At 38.0% G+C, this 16,139-nt stretch overlaps 1 protein-coding gene across 8 annotated transcripts in view; it reads right to left on the reverse strand.

The window, feature by feature from the left end:
* Nucleotides 1–302: 302 nt before the first annotated feature.
* Nucleotides 303–16,139, reverse strand: part of STK39 (serine/threonine kinase 39) — a 316,473-nt gene continuing 300,636 nt past the window's right edge. For 5 of the 8 annotated variants that reach the window (XM_042949026.1, XM_042949024.1, XM_042949029.1 and 2 more), the window contains exons 18-19: nt 7,115–7,173; nt 5,607–6,128 (exon numbers count right to left, since the gene is read on the reverse strand). In XM_042949026.1, coding sequence (XP_042804960.1) covers nt 6,083–6,128; nt 7,115–7,173 — 105 coding nt within the window. In that variant the 3' untranslated portion in view covers nt 5,607–6,082. Of the gene's footprint in view, nt 466–5,606; nt 7,174–16,139 lie in introns of those variants that run through there. The other 3 variants (XR_006205518.1, XM_042949025.1, XM_042949028.1) reach the window with 3 other exon arrangements.

Genomic DNA, 16,139 nt, shown 5'->3' on the forward strand with positions numbered 1-16,139 from the left:
GACACAGAATCAGAAGTAGGCTCCCGGTTCTAAGCTGTCATCACAGAGCCTGACACGGGGGCCCGAACTCACAAACCATGAGATCGTGACCTGAGCCGAAGTCGGACGCTCAACTGACTGAGCCACCAGGCGCCCCTGCATAGTTATAATAAGATTAAGAGATAATACATATGAAAAGCAGTTGGAATAAGGTAGGTACTCTGTGGTCACTATTTTTAGTAATGTTAACTATTTTTAATAATTTTAATCATTAACTATAAAACAAAAATGCTAGAAATAATAGGGATATGCGATTTCTAAGATTTTGGTTTTGACTTAGCTCATAGGAGTCAACAGGGACGCTGTGGCTGCTTTTACCCACACGTGGCAGGCAGTATGAGTGGGTAGGATGGTCGGTCAGGTGTCTCTCTCCTCACCTCTCCTTTCCTCAACACAATTCCTGCCTTTCCTCTTGTAACAGGAGCTCTATGAAGAAAGAAAGAGCTTGGTGGAACGGGCCCTGTGAAGTACTAGATGCTTAGGGGATAGCCATAAAGTAGAAATATTTTACCTCTCTTAAGACCGTGTCCACAGGCATAATTGAGAAATAAAAACAATATATATTTAAGGTGTACAACCTGATGTTTCAATATACATATAGATTGTGAAATAGTCAAGCTAATTAACATACCCATCTTTTTAACTTGAAGTAGTTTGAACCTGACTCTCCCTGTACCACCAACTCTTTCCTAATTACCTGAATAGAATTTCTAAAACTCAATTCACCAACAGCTCGACTGTACAGCTGAATGGATGGACCACTACAGGCAAGCAGCAACCAGTTTATTCATTCCTCTGCTCAATTAGGCCTCTAGAATGTTCATGTTGGAAAGGAAGTTAATAATCAACTAATTAATCCCCCTTAATCTAAAAATGAGTACACTGAGGCTTAGTGGAGTGAAACAGAACTTGGGTGAGGTCACACTGACAGTTGGCAACAAAGCCTGAGCAGAAGGTACATTGGTTTTATATTTTATTACTAAGGAATGTGATTGGTTTTTCTTTTGTTTACATTGGAATTTAATTATTTTTTTAAAGGCACTTAAAATAATCAGGCTGAAACTGTCCCTTCTCAAACTACCATCTCGCGTTCTTTGATCTTGGAAAAATTACTTCCCTTCCTAGATTTGGAAGCCACATCACAAAAGATTCTGATGAATATACAAGTTCTAATATGAATCATGAATTGAAAAGCAGATGCAACATCTGTGACCTGGTGGCAGAGTTACCAGGAGTAATGGTCAGGGCCCCTTGCAAGACTCGGTATCTATTTGCCACAAGTAACTTTGCACCCAAACTTAGAGTTCCCTACCCTTAATCGTAGAAATTTCAGGCCCCACAAAATCTGGATAGGCCCTGAAGAGAGGCAGCTCTCTAAGGTACAGTGGAAATGTTCTGGAGTCCTCCTGACTTGCGTTCAGTCCCTGTTACCTACTGACCTTGGAGAAGTTACTTAAGACCTGTGTACATCTATTTCCTCATCTGTAACATGCAGATAATGAAACCAATTTCCCAGAGTTGTTGAGAGGCTTAAGCAAGGTGAGGTAGGAAGTCTTTGGTTTAGCGCATGGTCCAGAGAAAGCCTGCAATAACGTATGTGCTTGTATCATGTAGGGAGGCTGTCTGATATGATTGAGAGTGGGGGCTTTAGAACCAGATTTACCTACATTCCAAGTCCTGCCTCATATTTGACACTGTGTTAGCTTGGGCATCTTAGTCCTTCTAAGGCTTAGTTCTCTCATCTTTAACGTGGTGTAATAAAACCTAGCCAACAGAGTTTTTAAGATTAAATGAGAAGATGTAAAGTACTTAGCAAAGTGACTGCTTTTGGCTGCAAGAATAAAAAAAAAAATTCAAAATGGCTTAAAGGAGTGGCTTTCAAACTTTTACTGGCTACAATCCTCAACCTCAATAAGAATTAGATCTTCCGTTGTGACTCAGTGTACATATAAACATTATCACAGGACTACTGTGAATCAGATTTGATATTGTATACAGCTAAGCTTCATTACAATGTTCTAGAACATGGGAAAATAGTGCTGGATCTGAAGTCAGGGTTTTCCAATAACATGTATGAACAGTGCTTGGCATTTCAGTACGATACTTCCTCAATCATCTGTTTCATTTTGATTCTGTTTCCTTTTTCAGAATCCCCTTGAGTTTGGAGAGGAGAAAAAAAAAGACTGAGGTATGTGAAAAATCTACCTGAGTATACACACAACCTTCCTCTGATCACCATTCATTTTGAACTTTATGTTACTTAACACATCTAAGTGCTGCCAGAATTGTTCAACACCAAATTATTCATCTGGGTGAAGGCTGGACCAGAGTATCGTCTATACCATTTTGTAAAGAAGCACACTATCCTCCCTCCTCGCAGATTACGGGCCTGCTATTTTACTGAATATTCTATCTAGAAAGTAAGCCAGTTTCCTCTGTGATAAATTACAAGTCTTGGTTTCTTAAGACGGTTTTCTACATGAGGGATAAGTACACTCTAGGAATGATTATTCTATTACTGCCCTTTCATCATTCTGTAGCAAATTCAAATAACAATAGAGTAAGATTGTAACTTTTAATAACATTTCTTGCCCTTTGATGAGTTATGAGCTAAATTATAAGGGCTCAACAAACTTCAGCTAATGATATTCTGTATGCTATAACTCATGTAGGGGGAAGTTTTATGTGTCTTCGTGTTTCCACCTGGGGATGCTTGATTAGAAAACAGTATCCGTTGGTTTGGCACAGGATGCACAGTGGCTGATAATTTAATCATGTGGATTTTCTTCACTGTTCTTAGATACCCAAACTACCCAGCTAGGTTTGGTGAGCAAGGCAAAAGAAGGCAGATAAAAGGACATCACTGTTATTTGACCATGCATTTTTCTCCGTGGCATAATATCAGCTGGGTAACCACTGGGACATTTTGCAAACAGGTATTTTTTTTTTTTAATGTTTATTTATTCAGAGAGACAGAGAGCACGTGTGCGAGCAAGCAAGAGCTGGAACGTGGCAAAGAGAGGGGGAGAGAGAATCCCAAGCAGGCTCTGTGCCATCAGCACACAGCTGGTTGTGGGGCTTGAACCCATGAACTATGAGATCACGCATGACTTGAGCTGGAATCGAGTCAGATGCTCAACCGACTGAGCCATCTGGATGCCCCTGGAAACAGGTACTTTTGACCATTTTTTAATGCCTTGCCTTTTCCAGTGGAGTGCCAGCTCCCTCATTTTTGGTGGTGGTTTGGGTGTTAATCGATATACTGAGGGAGTGAGTCACTTTATCATTTTAAACATATTTTCTTACTGTCTGCACCAGTTACATGCCTTAAATATTTCTATTATTCCTGAGAGTGCACATCCCAAGCACCAAACTCCAGGCAGTGTTGCATTAGCCTAAAGGTAACACTCACTTATAATCAAACTCATTATACTTGAATTTTTAGTTCATGAAGATACACAATGGAAATTATCACTTGAAAGCCATTTGTTTATGGCTGTTAGGCCTTGTAATAGACCTCTTGAAACTTAGAACCCTGGAAAGCAGCGTGTACTTCCAGGCTGGGACATTCCAGTCCTTAGGAGGAATGTTCTAGTACCACCCACCGTGGCACCCTACTTATATTCACACTACCCCTAAATATCCTGGTGAGAGTCAGCGTTCTTAGCTAGGATTTGGCAATATAAATATGTACAGCAGAAAAACAGGTATATCTGGGTTCCCTTTAAGTGGAATCATAATTGTATAAAGGCCACTTTTGGGTGAATTAGAAGCATGTTTTCAGTTATAAGAAATTGGTAACATTTTAAGTTGATATGATTTTACTGTCACAACCTCAGTGGGCCTCACTAAGCAACAGCTTCTGTTATCAAATGTACTTCCAAGAAAAAACAAAAGATCGTTTACTGTCAAATGCAAATCCCAAGTTTTGGCAGAAGCCCTCCAACATGAATTGGGCTTATATTCACCATCTCTGTAATTTAACTTGGAGGGTTCACCCGGGAGGTATATTGCTTAAAACTAAATAGACTGTAGGTGCATTAGTGAAATGAGTGAATGAAAATTCCTAATAGGAAAATTTTACATGCCAACATCATTGTATGTAGGAATATTTTTTTGAGGGAATTCTTGGGTCTTCGTCTAAAGACTACTACCTGACCCTACTCAGACGTGGGGGCCATCCACCATGTTTACCAGCACATAAGATATGGAACACGTGGGGAACTAAAGGCTACTTTTTTTTCCTGGAAAAATAAGAAATTTTTATCACACATGACTTATAAGGATCTCTAAAAGTTGTTTTAAATGCAGAAAACCATTTTTCTCGCACAAGGACAATACATTGGGAGTTCAAATGAGATAAAAGGGAGCTTGCTTCTATTACTACAGCTTTACAAGTTGACCATAATAGAGGCACACTGATGTTAAAAAGTTTTTGTGTGTATTTAGGTATGAGACGTGGGTGCCTTGATTTTCCTAAGAGGCTGTGAACCCACCTGTTTGTCAAGGCATATGAATCTATCCAAATAATACGACATATGTGTTCAGTGGAGCTTGGGTCCTTGAATGCTTCATTGCTGTATGTCCTCTTTCCTCAAAAGCTTGGCTAAGAGAAACAGTCGTGGTCATACAGTGCACTCGTTCCTTTTAGACAGTTTGATTACTGTGTCTTTCTAGAGCACAAGTGACGGTAACTGCTTGGACTATGCTCTCAGCTCCTTGCTGACTGGTACTGGCACTTCCTATCACATGACTCTGAGCATCTGCTCAAAGCACTACAAAAGGTAAGTGTTCAAAATGTAACTATGTATTTGTAGGCCTGTTCGGAGAGTTTTGAAGTTTCTGAATACCTAAATGTAACTGCCTAGAGAAAAATTCATTGCAGGCTTTAGTACTAGGAAAAACTGTATTTCTCCTAACTTTAGAAAGGAAAAAAAAACGAGTGGGCTGTACGCAGTCAGACACCTCTTTGCATGAACTTGACCCTTGCATTCATACTGTTAACCAGTTCTCATCCTAATTTTCTCATTAAAAAAATCTTTATCCTATTGTATGGATGTATATAAACGCTCTCAAATGCTAGCAGTGAAGATGTGGGACTATGGACATACATTAAACAGATATTATATGATACTTATCACTATGTTGCAAAACAAGGTCCTCCAGTTATTCAGGTATGTTTGACTCTCTCAGAAGATGAGGGTCTTATACTATTTTCGTCTACAAGTTGTACAGAGTGTTAAGAACATGCTCTGAATAGCAGAACCAGGGCCTTGGGAGACCAGTTCTGTAAGTAGCTTTGTGAAGGGCCCTGGAAAAGTCACTTAACCACTCCAAGCCTCAGGGCTAAAATGAATTCGCTGTAAGGAATTTTTTTGCTCTTGTTCCCGGTGGCCCTACTACATGGAGTGTGAATAATTGTCAAACCTGATTCTCAGACTGAATGGATGCCTTGTTCCCTTAAGGGCACTTTTCCCTCCTTAGTTCTTGGGAGGCATGGAAGTGCTAAATCTCACTGCTGCCATGCAGGTGCTACCTGAAGGAGGAAGAAACCATGTGACACCATCTCTTTGTGCAATACACTTTTATTTTCCTTTTACCTTTGCAGTCATCTTTGAGTAATTGTTGTGTAAACAATAGAATGGAATGAAATTACATTAAGTTGTATGCAAATGGCTCTAGAACACCTTAACAATTATGACAAGGCAATTATAAATAACTTTTCTTTCCTTAGTAATATATATTTGCTTTTTAAAGTACATTAAAGAGCTGCCATATCTAGGGTTAGCTAGGAAAGAGCAATGGTACCATCCTGGGAGCCCACCTCCCTGAAAGTTTAGACTCCAATTTTGAAAATCCTAAGGTTTACTATTCCTTAATATATAGTCAAGCAGAGGGCTACTTGGGTGAAAGTATTTATTCTCGAAACGTGAAAGTATTTATTCTCGAAACTTAACAGCATTTTACCTTTTTTTAGTCATTGCACAAAAACCCTTTCTATTTTTCACTCCATCTGGGTATTCTGCAGAATTTCAAGTAAAACTCAGATTCTGGTATCTTCAAGTTTATCACCTTTGGAATAACAAATCCTATCACAGAGAAGTCAAATCAGAGATGGGTACATAATTAGCAGTCTAATAGAATGGCAACATTTTATATAGCATTCTATATGTTCCAATGAAGCAAAACTTACATATGCCACTTTATGTAGAGGAAGTTTTAGATCTGAGACTATTCCAGAGTAAAGCAGCCTCAGGCACATTCTTAATATGAAAGTTTGCAAGGCACCTCCCTCTCCCAAGAGACAATCAGATTGTGGATTGGTTTTTAGGCAAACAAACCAAAAGAATAAGCATCTAAGTTCCTAATTCAGTCATTTCAAAAATCAAAAGTTATAAATACTCCAAAGATAGACCTGAATTTTTTTTGTTTAAATAACAAGAGATTAACTGCAAGAAGCATATAATCAAAAACTTTTCTTCTTATAGCTAAGGTGTGTAATGCATAAATATATGAAAAATAAAATTCACAGTCAGTTTTAAAACTAGAATTCAAGTTTGGCTAATAAATCTTAATTTTATAAGTATATTAATTTCTAAATACAACATAAAAGAGGCAGTATTGTCAGATGTACAATTAAAGTAGAACAGAAAGAACAACAATGAAAGAGGAAATAGGCTTCTGATAGAAAAAATTCCTTTTGTTGCCAATAAATAGGACCACCTGAGTGTATTTCAGATTCTTTTCACTTAAGGGATATCCGAATTGATTGCTAAGAATATTAAATAGCTTTTGGAAAAATTAGCAACAGTCGTGCAGCTGTGGCATTTGCTTGTTCTCATACTGTGGATTGCTAGAGAATAAAGCAGAACTCGGAGTGTTGTAAGTTTAAAAAAATTCCTTTTTATCCCATGTCACTGAAGCCAGACTCTTCACAATCTTCTGATTTTGTGGGAATTGGGAGTGAGGTGGAGGGAGTAGGGGTGGGGGAGGAAGATCGAGGGAAATGGTGTGAGGTGGGGGCATGACAGATCAGGGGGAGATGTCAAGGGACATACATCAGCTGACACTCAACTGGGCAAACCCGATCAGCTTCACTTCGTCCGGAATCTCCGACCCATCACAGCCTGAAGCCTGAAAAGGGAAAAAGACACCTTCAGTGCCAGTTGATCCAAGCAAAGGCACAATCTGCATGGGGCCAGTGTCCCATTTCTTCCAGCGCTTAATTACTACTGTAACAAATCTGACCATCATGCTTGCTATCAAGTGCAGAAAACGGGGGTGCAGAGGGGGAGGGATTTGTTCCCGTTAAAACACCACAATGTCTAGGCTTAAAGCTTTGAGACTGCCAAGAAAGTGATCTTAAGTATACTTTCAAATTAGAGTTCCTTAATAATTTTAAAGGAATATTACAATAAAATATCTTGGAATAAATTTAGCCAAAAAGGTGAAAGACCTGTACTCTGAAAACAGTAAGACACTAATGAAAGAAACTGAAGACACAAATGGAGAGATAAAATATCCATATCACCCAATGCAATCCCTATCAAAATACCAGTAGTATTTTTCACAGAACTAGGACAAATAATCATAGTTTATATGGAACCACAAAAGACTCCAAATAGCCAAAGCAATCTTAAGAAAGAAGAACAAAGCAGGGAGGTATCAAAATCCCAAACTTCAAGATATACTACAAAGCTATGGTAATCAAAATAGTATGGTAGTGGGACAAAAACACACACAGATCAATGGAACATGATAGCCCAGAAACAATCCCATACTTATATGGTCAATTAATTTACAACAAAGGAGGCAAGAGTATACAATGAAGAAAAGACAGTCCCCCCACAAACAGTGCTGCGAAAACTGGACAGCTACGTGCAAAGAATGAAACTAGGCCACTTTCTTACACCATACACAAAAATAAAATGAATTGAAGGCCTAAAACCATAAAAATCCTAGAAAAAAAACACAGGCAGTAATCTCTTGGACATCAGCCCTAGCAACATTTTTCTGGACCTGACTTCTCAGGCCAAGGGAAACAAAAGCAAAAATAAACTATTGGAACTACATCAAATAAAAAGCTTTTGCACAGCAAAGGAAACCATCAACAAAATGAAAAGGCAACCTATTGAATGGGAGAAGATATTTGTAAATTATATATTGGATAACAGGTCAATAATCTAAAATATAACTTCTACAATTCAACAACAACCAAAAAATACATAATCCAGTAAAAAAAAAAAAAATGGGCAGAGGACCTGAGTAGGCATTTTTCCAAAGAAGACTTACAGATAGCCAAAGTATACATGAAAAGATGCTCAACATCACTCATCATCAGGGAAACGTAAATCAAAATCCAATGAGATATCACCTTATACCTGCCAGAATGAGAGGATCAAAAGACAAGAAATAACAAATGTTGGCAAGGGTAGGGAGAGAAGGTAATTTTTGTGCATTGTTGGCAGGGAATGCAGTGGTACAGCCACTGTGGAAAACAATATGGAGGTTCCTCGAACAATTAAAATAGAAATACCAGTAGTTCCACTACTGGCTATTTACCGAAGAAAATGAAAACAGTAATTTGAAAGGATATATGCACCCCTATGTCTACTGCAGCATTATGTATAATAGCCAAGATATCAAACCAACCTAAGTGTCTATCCACAGATAAATGGATAAAGATGTGGTATATGTATATACACTGGAATATTACTCGTCCGTAAACAGGAATAAGATCTGGCCATTTGCACCAAGGATGGACCTAGAGGATATTATGCTAAGTGAGATAGTCAGAGAAGGACAAATATTGTATTTCATTTATATGTGGAATCTAAAACACAAAACAAATGAACAATGAAACAGACTCTTAAATACAGAAAACAAAGTTGGTGGTTACCAGAAAGGAAGGGGCTGGGTGGATGGGCAAAATAGGTAGAGGGAATTAAGATATACACACTTCCATTTATTAAAAAAAAAAATTATGAAAATGAGCACAAGCGACTTAACAGGTCATTGAGGGTAAACCTGGTTTTTACCAAAAGGTGTCTTCTCTAATACTGACAAAAAGAAAAAAAAAAGAAAAAAGGAGTGGTTACCAAGTAGTTGAATGGCTCATGATAGATAACTTATTTTTCCATGACAGAGTTTTGTTTATAATATTTTAGGACATTTATTGCCTAAAATTGGCCCAAATTATAGCATGTCAAATATTTTGATTTTTCTTCAAAATTAAAAAGTGAAAACAAGTCACTGTCCATCAAACCTCTCACTTGTCCTCATTCAAGTGTTTTTTTTTTTTTCACTTCCCTCTCTTTCCTACACATGCACGTGAGCACACACACACACACACACACACACACACAGTACTCAGATCACCATTCCAGGCTGCCTCTTCAGAGTACATAAATCAGAACCAGACATTATGTAAGTACCACAAGTAGGGAGAAAAATGTATGATGAATGACTGGGAATGGGCAATTAATCACTAAAGGGCCATCCAAACTTTTTCTTGGCCTAATTCCTGCTAAATTATTGTCAAAACAATTAGTTTCCCATGTAAAAAAAAAAAAAAGCCCTTTCCAATCATCACAATGAACCGCTCTGCGCTGCTCCAAAAAACAGTACATAAACTCAGCCCTTTGTCAACCTCAACATTCTCCCTTACAATAAGCAGCTAATTAGAACATATAACTTGAATATTTTTAAGTAATTATCTTTAAAGTAATGGTGTCAGCACTTACGCTGTTGATTTTCTTACATAAGCATAAAGGGTAGAAATGTTAGTTGACATTTAAAGAATTTACTCTGTCCCTGTCCAATGATTTCTCTAGCTTTACTCTGACAAGATATTCAGTAAAGGGCAGTAAGATCAAAAACGTCCCTTTCCTTATCACTTTTAACAAAGTAGTACAGGCACAGGAGGGTTGTCAGATAAGGTATTTTCCCGTGGGTGTTTGTCATACAAATACTAGGACACTCAACCCCCACCACCACCAGTTTTCTTGTTCCACAAGCCCTGTTTGTGTATCTCCCTAAACCTTCCCCTGCTATGTAGTTACTGCTGACTTACTGCTCACTTACTCAATGCAGTGAATGGGGGCAGACACAATGCATGTAATTAATAGGCAAATGACAAACACCCCAGGAGCACCAATAGCTGCTGGCAGGGATGAGGAGGGAGCAGACAGTGTGAAGCTGTGAAGCGCATCCCTGCATGTCAAAGATACATCAGAAATTTGGCAGTGGGATGAGCAGGAGGTTGAAATGACCCGAAATAAAACAAAATATCCAATAGTGGTTAAGCCAACTAGACATGAAAGAAAAATCTTAAGTCCCTCTTGTGAAGAGTAGTGGAAGTGAGAATTTACAATGCAAGTGGGTGATCAAACCAGTGGTTATTGTGGGTACATCACACAGGGAGTCCACCTGTCACCCTCAGTCCCAGCGCCTCCCTCCCCCAGCGACACTGGAACATTCGGTTTCCTGGCAAAGAGGCACAGACCAGGTTGCCTGGCTTTGAGTCAGGCACTCGGCTCTTCTTCTCCCACTACCCTGCCGACTCTCTCTTAACCAAGGCTGAGTCCTTGCCTCTCTCACTGTGGCCTGCAAAACACTGAGGGCAATATGCAAAAGATTCTGGAATCTATAGCAAAGGGACCAGAGACCCTTAAAGCAGCAGTTCTCAAACTTCTTGGTCTCAGGTACTCTTTATACTCTTAAAAATTATCAAGGACTTCAAAATCTTGTGCTTTTGTTTTGTTTTGTTTTAAATCATTCGTCACCATCAAGTGGGATTTATTCCTGGGATGCAAGGCTGGTTCAATATTCACAAATCAATCAATGTGATACAACATTAAGAGAAAGGAAAAAAAAACCGTATCATTTCAATGGACACAAAAAACACTTGACAAAGTACAACCTTCATTCATGATAAAAGTCTTCAACAGAGTAGGTTCAGAGGGAACATACCTCAATATAATAAAGGCCATCTATGAAAAACAGTTAACATCCTTAATGGGGAAAAACAGCTTTTTCTCTAAGGTTAGGAACAAGACAAGGATGTCCACGCTCCCCACTGTTATTCAACATAATACTGAAAGTCCTAGCCACAGCAATCAGACAACAAAAATAAATAAAAGGCATCCAAATCAGTAAGGAAGAAGTGAAACATTCATATTTACAGATGACATGACACTATATATAGAAAACCCAAAAGACCCCACCAAAAAACTACCAGAAGTGATCAACAAATTCAGTAATGTCACAGGATGCAAAATCAATGTACAGAAATCTGTGGTATTTCTATATACCAATAATGAAGCAGCAGAAAGAGAAATTAAGAAAACAATCCCATTTACAATTGCTCCAAAAATACTAAGATACCTAGGAATAAAATACTGATGAAAGAAATTGAAGAAGACACAAAGAAACGAAAAGACATTCCATTCTCATGGACTGGAAGTACAAATATTGTTAAGACGTCTATTCTACCCAAAGGAATTAACACCAAAATACCACCAGCATTCTCCACAAAACTAGAACAAAAATCCTAGAATTTGTATAGAACTACAAAAGACCTTGAGTAACCAAAGCAATCTTGAAAAAGCAAAGCTGGAGGCATCATAATTCTGGACTTCAAGTTAGACTGCAAAGCTGTAGTCATCAAAACTGTATGATACTGGCACAAAAACAGACACATAGATCAATGGAACAGAGTAGAAAACCCAGAAATAAACCCACAATTATATGGTCAATTAATCTTTAACAAAGCATAAAAGAGTATCCAATGGGCTAAAGACAGTCTGTTCAACAAATGGTGTTGGGAAAACTGGACCATTCTCTGACCCCATATACAAAAATTCAAAATGGATTAAAGACCTAGATATGAGATCTGAAACCATAAAAATCCTAGTAGAGAACACAAGCAGTAACCTCATTGACACCGGCCATAGCAACTTCTTACTAAATAAGTCTGGGGCAAGAGAAACAAAAGCAAAAATAAACTATTGGGACTTCATCAAAATAAAAAGTTTCTACACCAGCAAAGGAAACAAAACTAAAAGGCAGCCTACTGAAAGGGAGAAGATATTTACAAATGATATCCAATAAAGAGTTAGTATCCAAAATATATTTTAAAACTTATAAAACTCAACATGTAAGAAACAAATAATCCAATTATAAAATGGGCAGAAGACACAAACACACATTTCTTCAAAGAAGATCAGACAGATGGCCAAGAGACCCATGAAAAGATATTCACATCAATTACCATCAGAGAACTGCAAATCAAAACTACAATGAGATATGACCTCATAACTGTCAGAATGGCTAAAAGCAACACAAGAAACAACAGCTGTTGGCGAGGATGTGGAGAAAAGGAACACTCACTATTGGTGGGAATGCAAACTTGTGCAGCCACTATGGAAAAGAATATGTGGGAGTTCCTCAAAAAGTTAGAACTACCCTATGATCCAGCAATTGCACTATGGAGTATTTACTCAAAGAATACAAAAACACCAATTCAGAAGGATACGTGCACCTGTATGCTTATAGCAGCATTATTCACCGTGGCCATGATATGGAAGCAGTCAAGCATCCACTGATCGATGAATGGATAAAGAAGATGTAGTATGTTCATATATATGTATACATATATACATATACATACATACATACACACACAAAATATTATTCAGCCGTAAAAAGAATGAAATCTTGCTATTTGCAATGACATGGATGGAGCTAGACAATATAACGCTAAGCAAAAGGAGTCACAGAAAGACAAATGCCATATGATTTCACTCATACGTGGAAGTTAAGAAACAAAACAAATAAGCAAAGGGAAAACAAAAAGAGACAAACCAAGAAGCTTAACTCTTGACCATAGAGAACAAACTGATGGCTACCAGAGGAGTGTGGATGGGGGGATGGGTGAAATAAGCAATGGGGATTAAGGAGGGCCCTTGTGGTGAACACTGGGTGTAGGGAAGTGTTGAATCATAACATTGTTCACCTTGAAACTAATGTAACACTGTATGATAACTATACTGGAATCAAAATAAAACTTAAAAAGCTTATGTTTTTGCAGGTTACATTTATTATATTGACTATTTTAGAAATTAAAACTGAAAAATTTTTAACATTATTGAAGTCATGTTTAAAGTATTTTTAAGTATTAAAATAATTAAAAACAAACATGGTTATGTAGATTATATTATACTGAAGGTCTCAGAAATTAAAACTGAGAAATTTCTGAATTATTCATTTACTACTTCATTAAATCTAATAATAAACCCACTACATGCTAGCATAAATAAAATCATGAAAAATAACCAGTTTACCCAAACTGAGTGGCACTGCTTTATATTTTGCAAATCTCTTTAATGTCTTGCTTAATGGAAGATGGTGAGATTTCCCTATCTGCTTCTACATTCAATCTATTGTTTTAGGTTGTTTTCCTTGAAGTATATATAAGAAAATCCAGCCTCATATAAATATGTAGTTGAAAAAGGGAACAAATAGAATTTTAAAAGTCTTTCTGATAATTGTGGATATTGTTTGTTACTACTTTGAGACTTTCCAAGTGGAGTTTCCTAAAAGTTAGTTGCGACGTAGAATCTGAAACCATAGTATTGAAATTTAATTCTGTTAGATTAAAACCATTAGTCTATCTTGCGTTTTGAATTGATCTTTTGCCCAGGTATGACTTTTCGGCATCACTGAATTATGCACATCTTCCACTGCTGACACAGTTTGTTCTATAATCTCTATGTCTCAATACACCATGCCAACCAATCATGTTCAAAACTATCACATATCACTAATCTCATCAGAAAAAGTAAGTACTGGGATGCTGTCAAGGTTACAGGGGCAGATGCAAGTTTTCCAAAGTCATTTTTCTGCTCGAAAGCTGAAATTTATTATCGAGAACAAATATGGCCAGTTGTTTTCCTTAAAGCGCCAGGCTTACTTGGTTCATGTTGAAAAAATGTCTGCCAATTCCTTAGTCTGAACAACCACATTTTGTCAGTTATTCTTCCAAATAAAATTAGTGTTCCACGGGGGAAAACATGGCTAGTTCAGCTTACAACTCAACCTCACAAGAGCTTTTCCTGGAGACAACCACTATCCTTCAGTATATAAGCATACCTTGTTTTATTGCACTTCACTTTGTTGCCTTTCGTGGATACCACATTTTTCACAAACTGAAGGTTTGTGGCAATCCTATACCAAGTAAGTCTATTGGTGTAATTTTCCCAAAAGCATTGGTTCGCTTCGTGTCTGTGTAATATTTTGGTAATTTTCACAATTTTTAAAACTTTTTCATTATATTTGTTATAGTGATAGGACATCAGTGATCTCTGGGGTTACTTTTGCAGTTGTTTTGGGGCCCACGAACTTAACCCATAAATGTTGTGTGTGTTCTGACTGTTCCACTCACCTCTCTCCCTCTTCTCAGGCCTCCTGATTCCTTGAGACACAACTGTATTGAAATTAGGCCACTTAATAACCTTACAATGGCCTCCAAATGTTCAAGGGAAAGAAAGAATCACACATCTCTCACTTTAAATTAAAACCTAAAAATGATTCAGCTTAATGAGGAAGGCATGTCAAAAGCAGAGACAGGCCAAAAGCTAGGCCTCTTACAAGCTGTGAATGCCAAAGTTCAAAAAAAGATCTTGAAGGAAATTGAACATACACTACTCCAGTGAACACACGAATGATAAGAAAGCAAAACAGCCGTCTTAACTGCTGATATGAAGAAAGATTTGGTGGTCTGGATACAAGATCAAATCAGCCACCACATTCCCTTAAGCCAAAGCCTAATCCAGAGCAAGGCCCTAACTTTCTTCAATTCTTTTAAGTCTGAGGGAAGTGAGGAAGTTGCAGAAGAAAATTTGGAAGTTAGCAGAGGTTGGTTCATGAGGTTTAAGGAAAGAAGTTATCTCCATAACATAAAAGTACGAGGTGAAGCAGCAAGTGATCCAGAAGATCCAGCTAAGAGAATTAAAGAAGGTGGCTACACTAAACAACAGATTTTCTGTGTAGACAAAAACAGCTTAAAAAAATTTTTTTTCATGTTTTTGAGAGAGAGAGAGAGAGCGTGCATGAGCAGGGGAGGGGCAGAGAAAGAGGGAGACACAGAATCTGAAGCAGGCTCCAGGCTCTGAGCTGTCAGCACAGAGCCCGACATGGGGCTCGAACTCACTAGCCGTGAGATCATGACCTAAGCCAAAGTCAGACGCTTAACTGACTGAGCCACCCAGGAGCCCCCAAAACAGTTTTCTTTTGGAAGAAAATGCCACTTTGGACTTCACAGCTAGAGAGGAGACGTCAGTACCTGGCTTCAAAGCTTCAAAGAGGACAGGCTGACTCCTCTTAGGGGCTAATGCTAGGTGGTGATTTTACATTGAAGTCAATGCTCATTTACCATTCGAAAAATCTTAGGGCCCTTAAGAATTATGTTAGAGCTATTTATAGAATATGTACTCTATAAATGGAACAACAGCACATTTGCTTACAAAACGGTATATTGAAATATTTGAAGCCCACTGTTAAGAACTGCTCAGAAAAGATTCCTTTCACAATATTACTGCTCACTGACAATGTACTTGGTCACCCAAGAGATCTGATGGAGCTGGACTGTGAGATTAATGTGGTTTTCATGCCTGCTAACACAATATCCATTCTAGAGTCCATGGGTCAAGGAGTAATTTCAACTTTTGACCTGAGCTGAAGTCAGACAATCACCTGACTGAGCCACCCACATGCCCCTTAACTTTCAAGTCTTATTATTTAAGAAATACTTCTCATAAGGCTATAGCTGCCACAGACAGTGATTTCTCTGATGGATCTGGGCAAAGAAAATCGAAAACCTTCTGGAAAACTTCACCTTTCTAAATGCCATTAAGGGCATGAGTGACTCTTAGGAAGTGGTCAAAATGTCTACATTCACAGGAATTTGGAAGAAACCGTTCCCAGTCCTCATGGATGACTTTGAGGGCTTCAAAGTTTCAGTGGAGAAAGTAACTTCAGATGTAGTAGAAACAGCAAGAGAACTAGAATTAGAAGTGGAGCCTGAAGATGGGACTGAATTG

The sequence above is a fragment of the Panthera leo genome, chromosome C1 (assembly GCF_018350215.1).
Source record: "Panthera leo isolate Ple1 chromosome C1, P.leo_Ple1_pat1.1, whole genome shotgun sequence".
Taxonomy (NCBI): Eukaryota; Metazoa; Chordata; class Mammalia; order Carnivora; family Felidae; genus Panthera; species Panthera leo.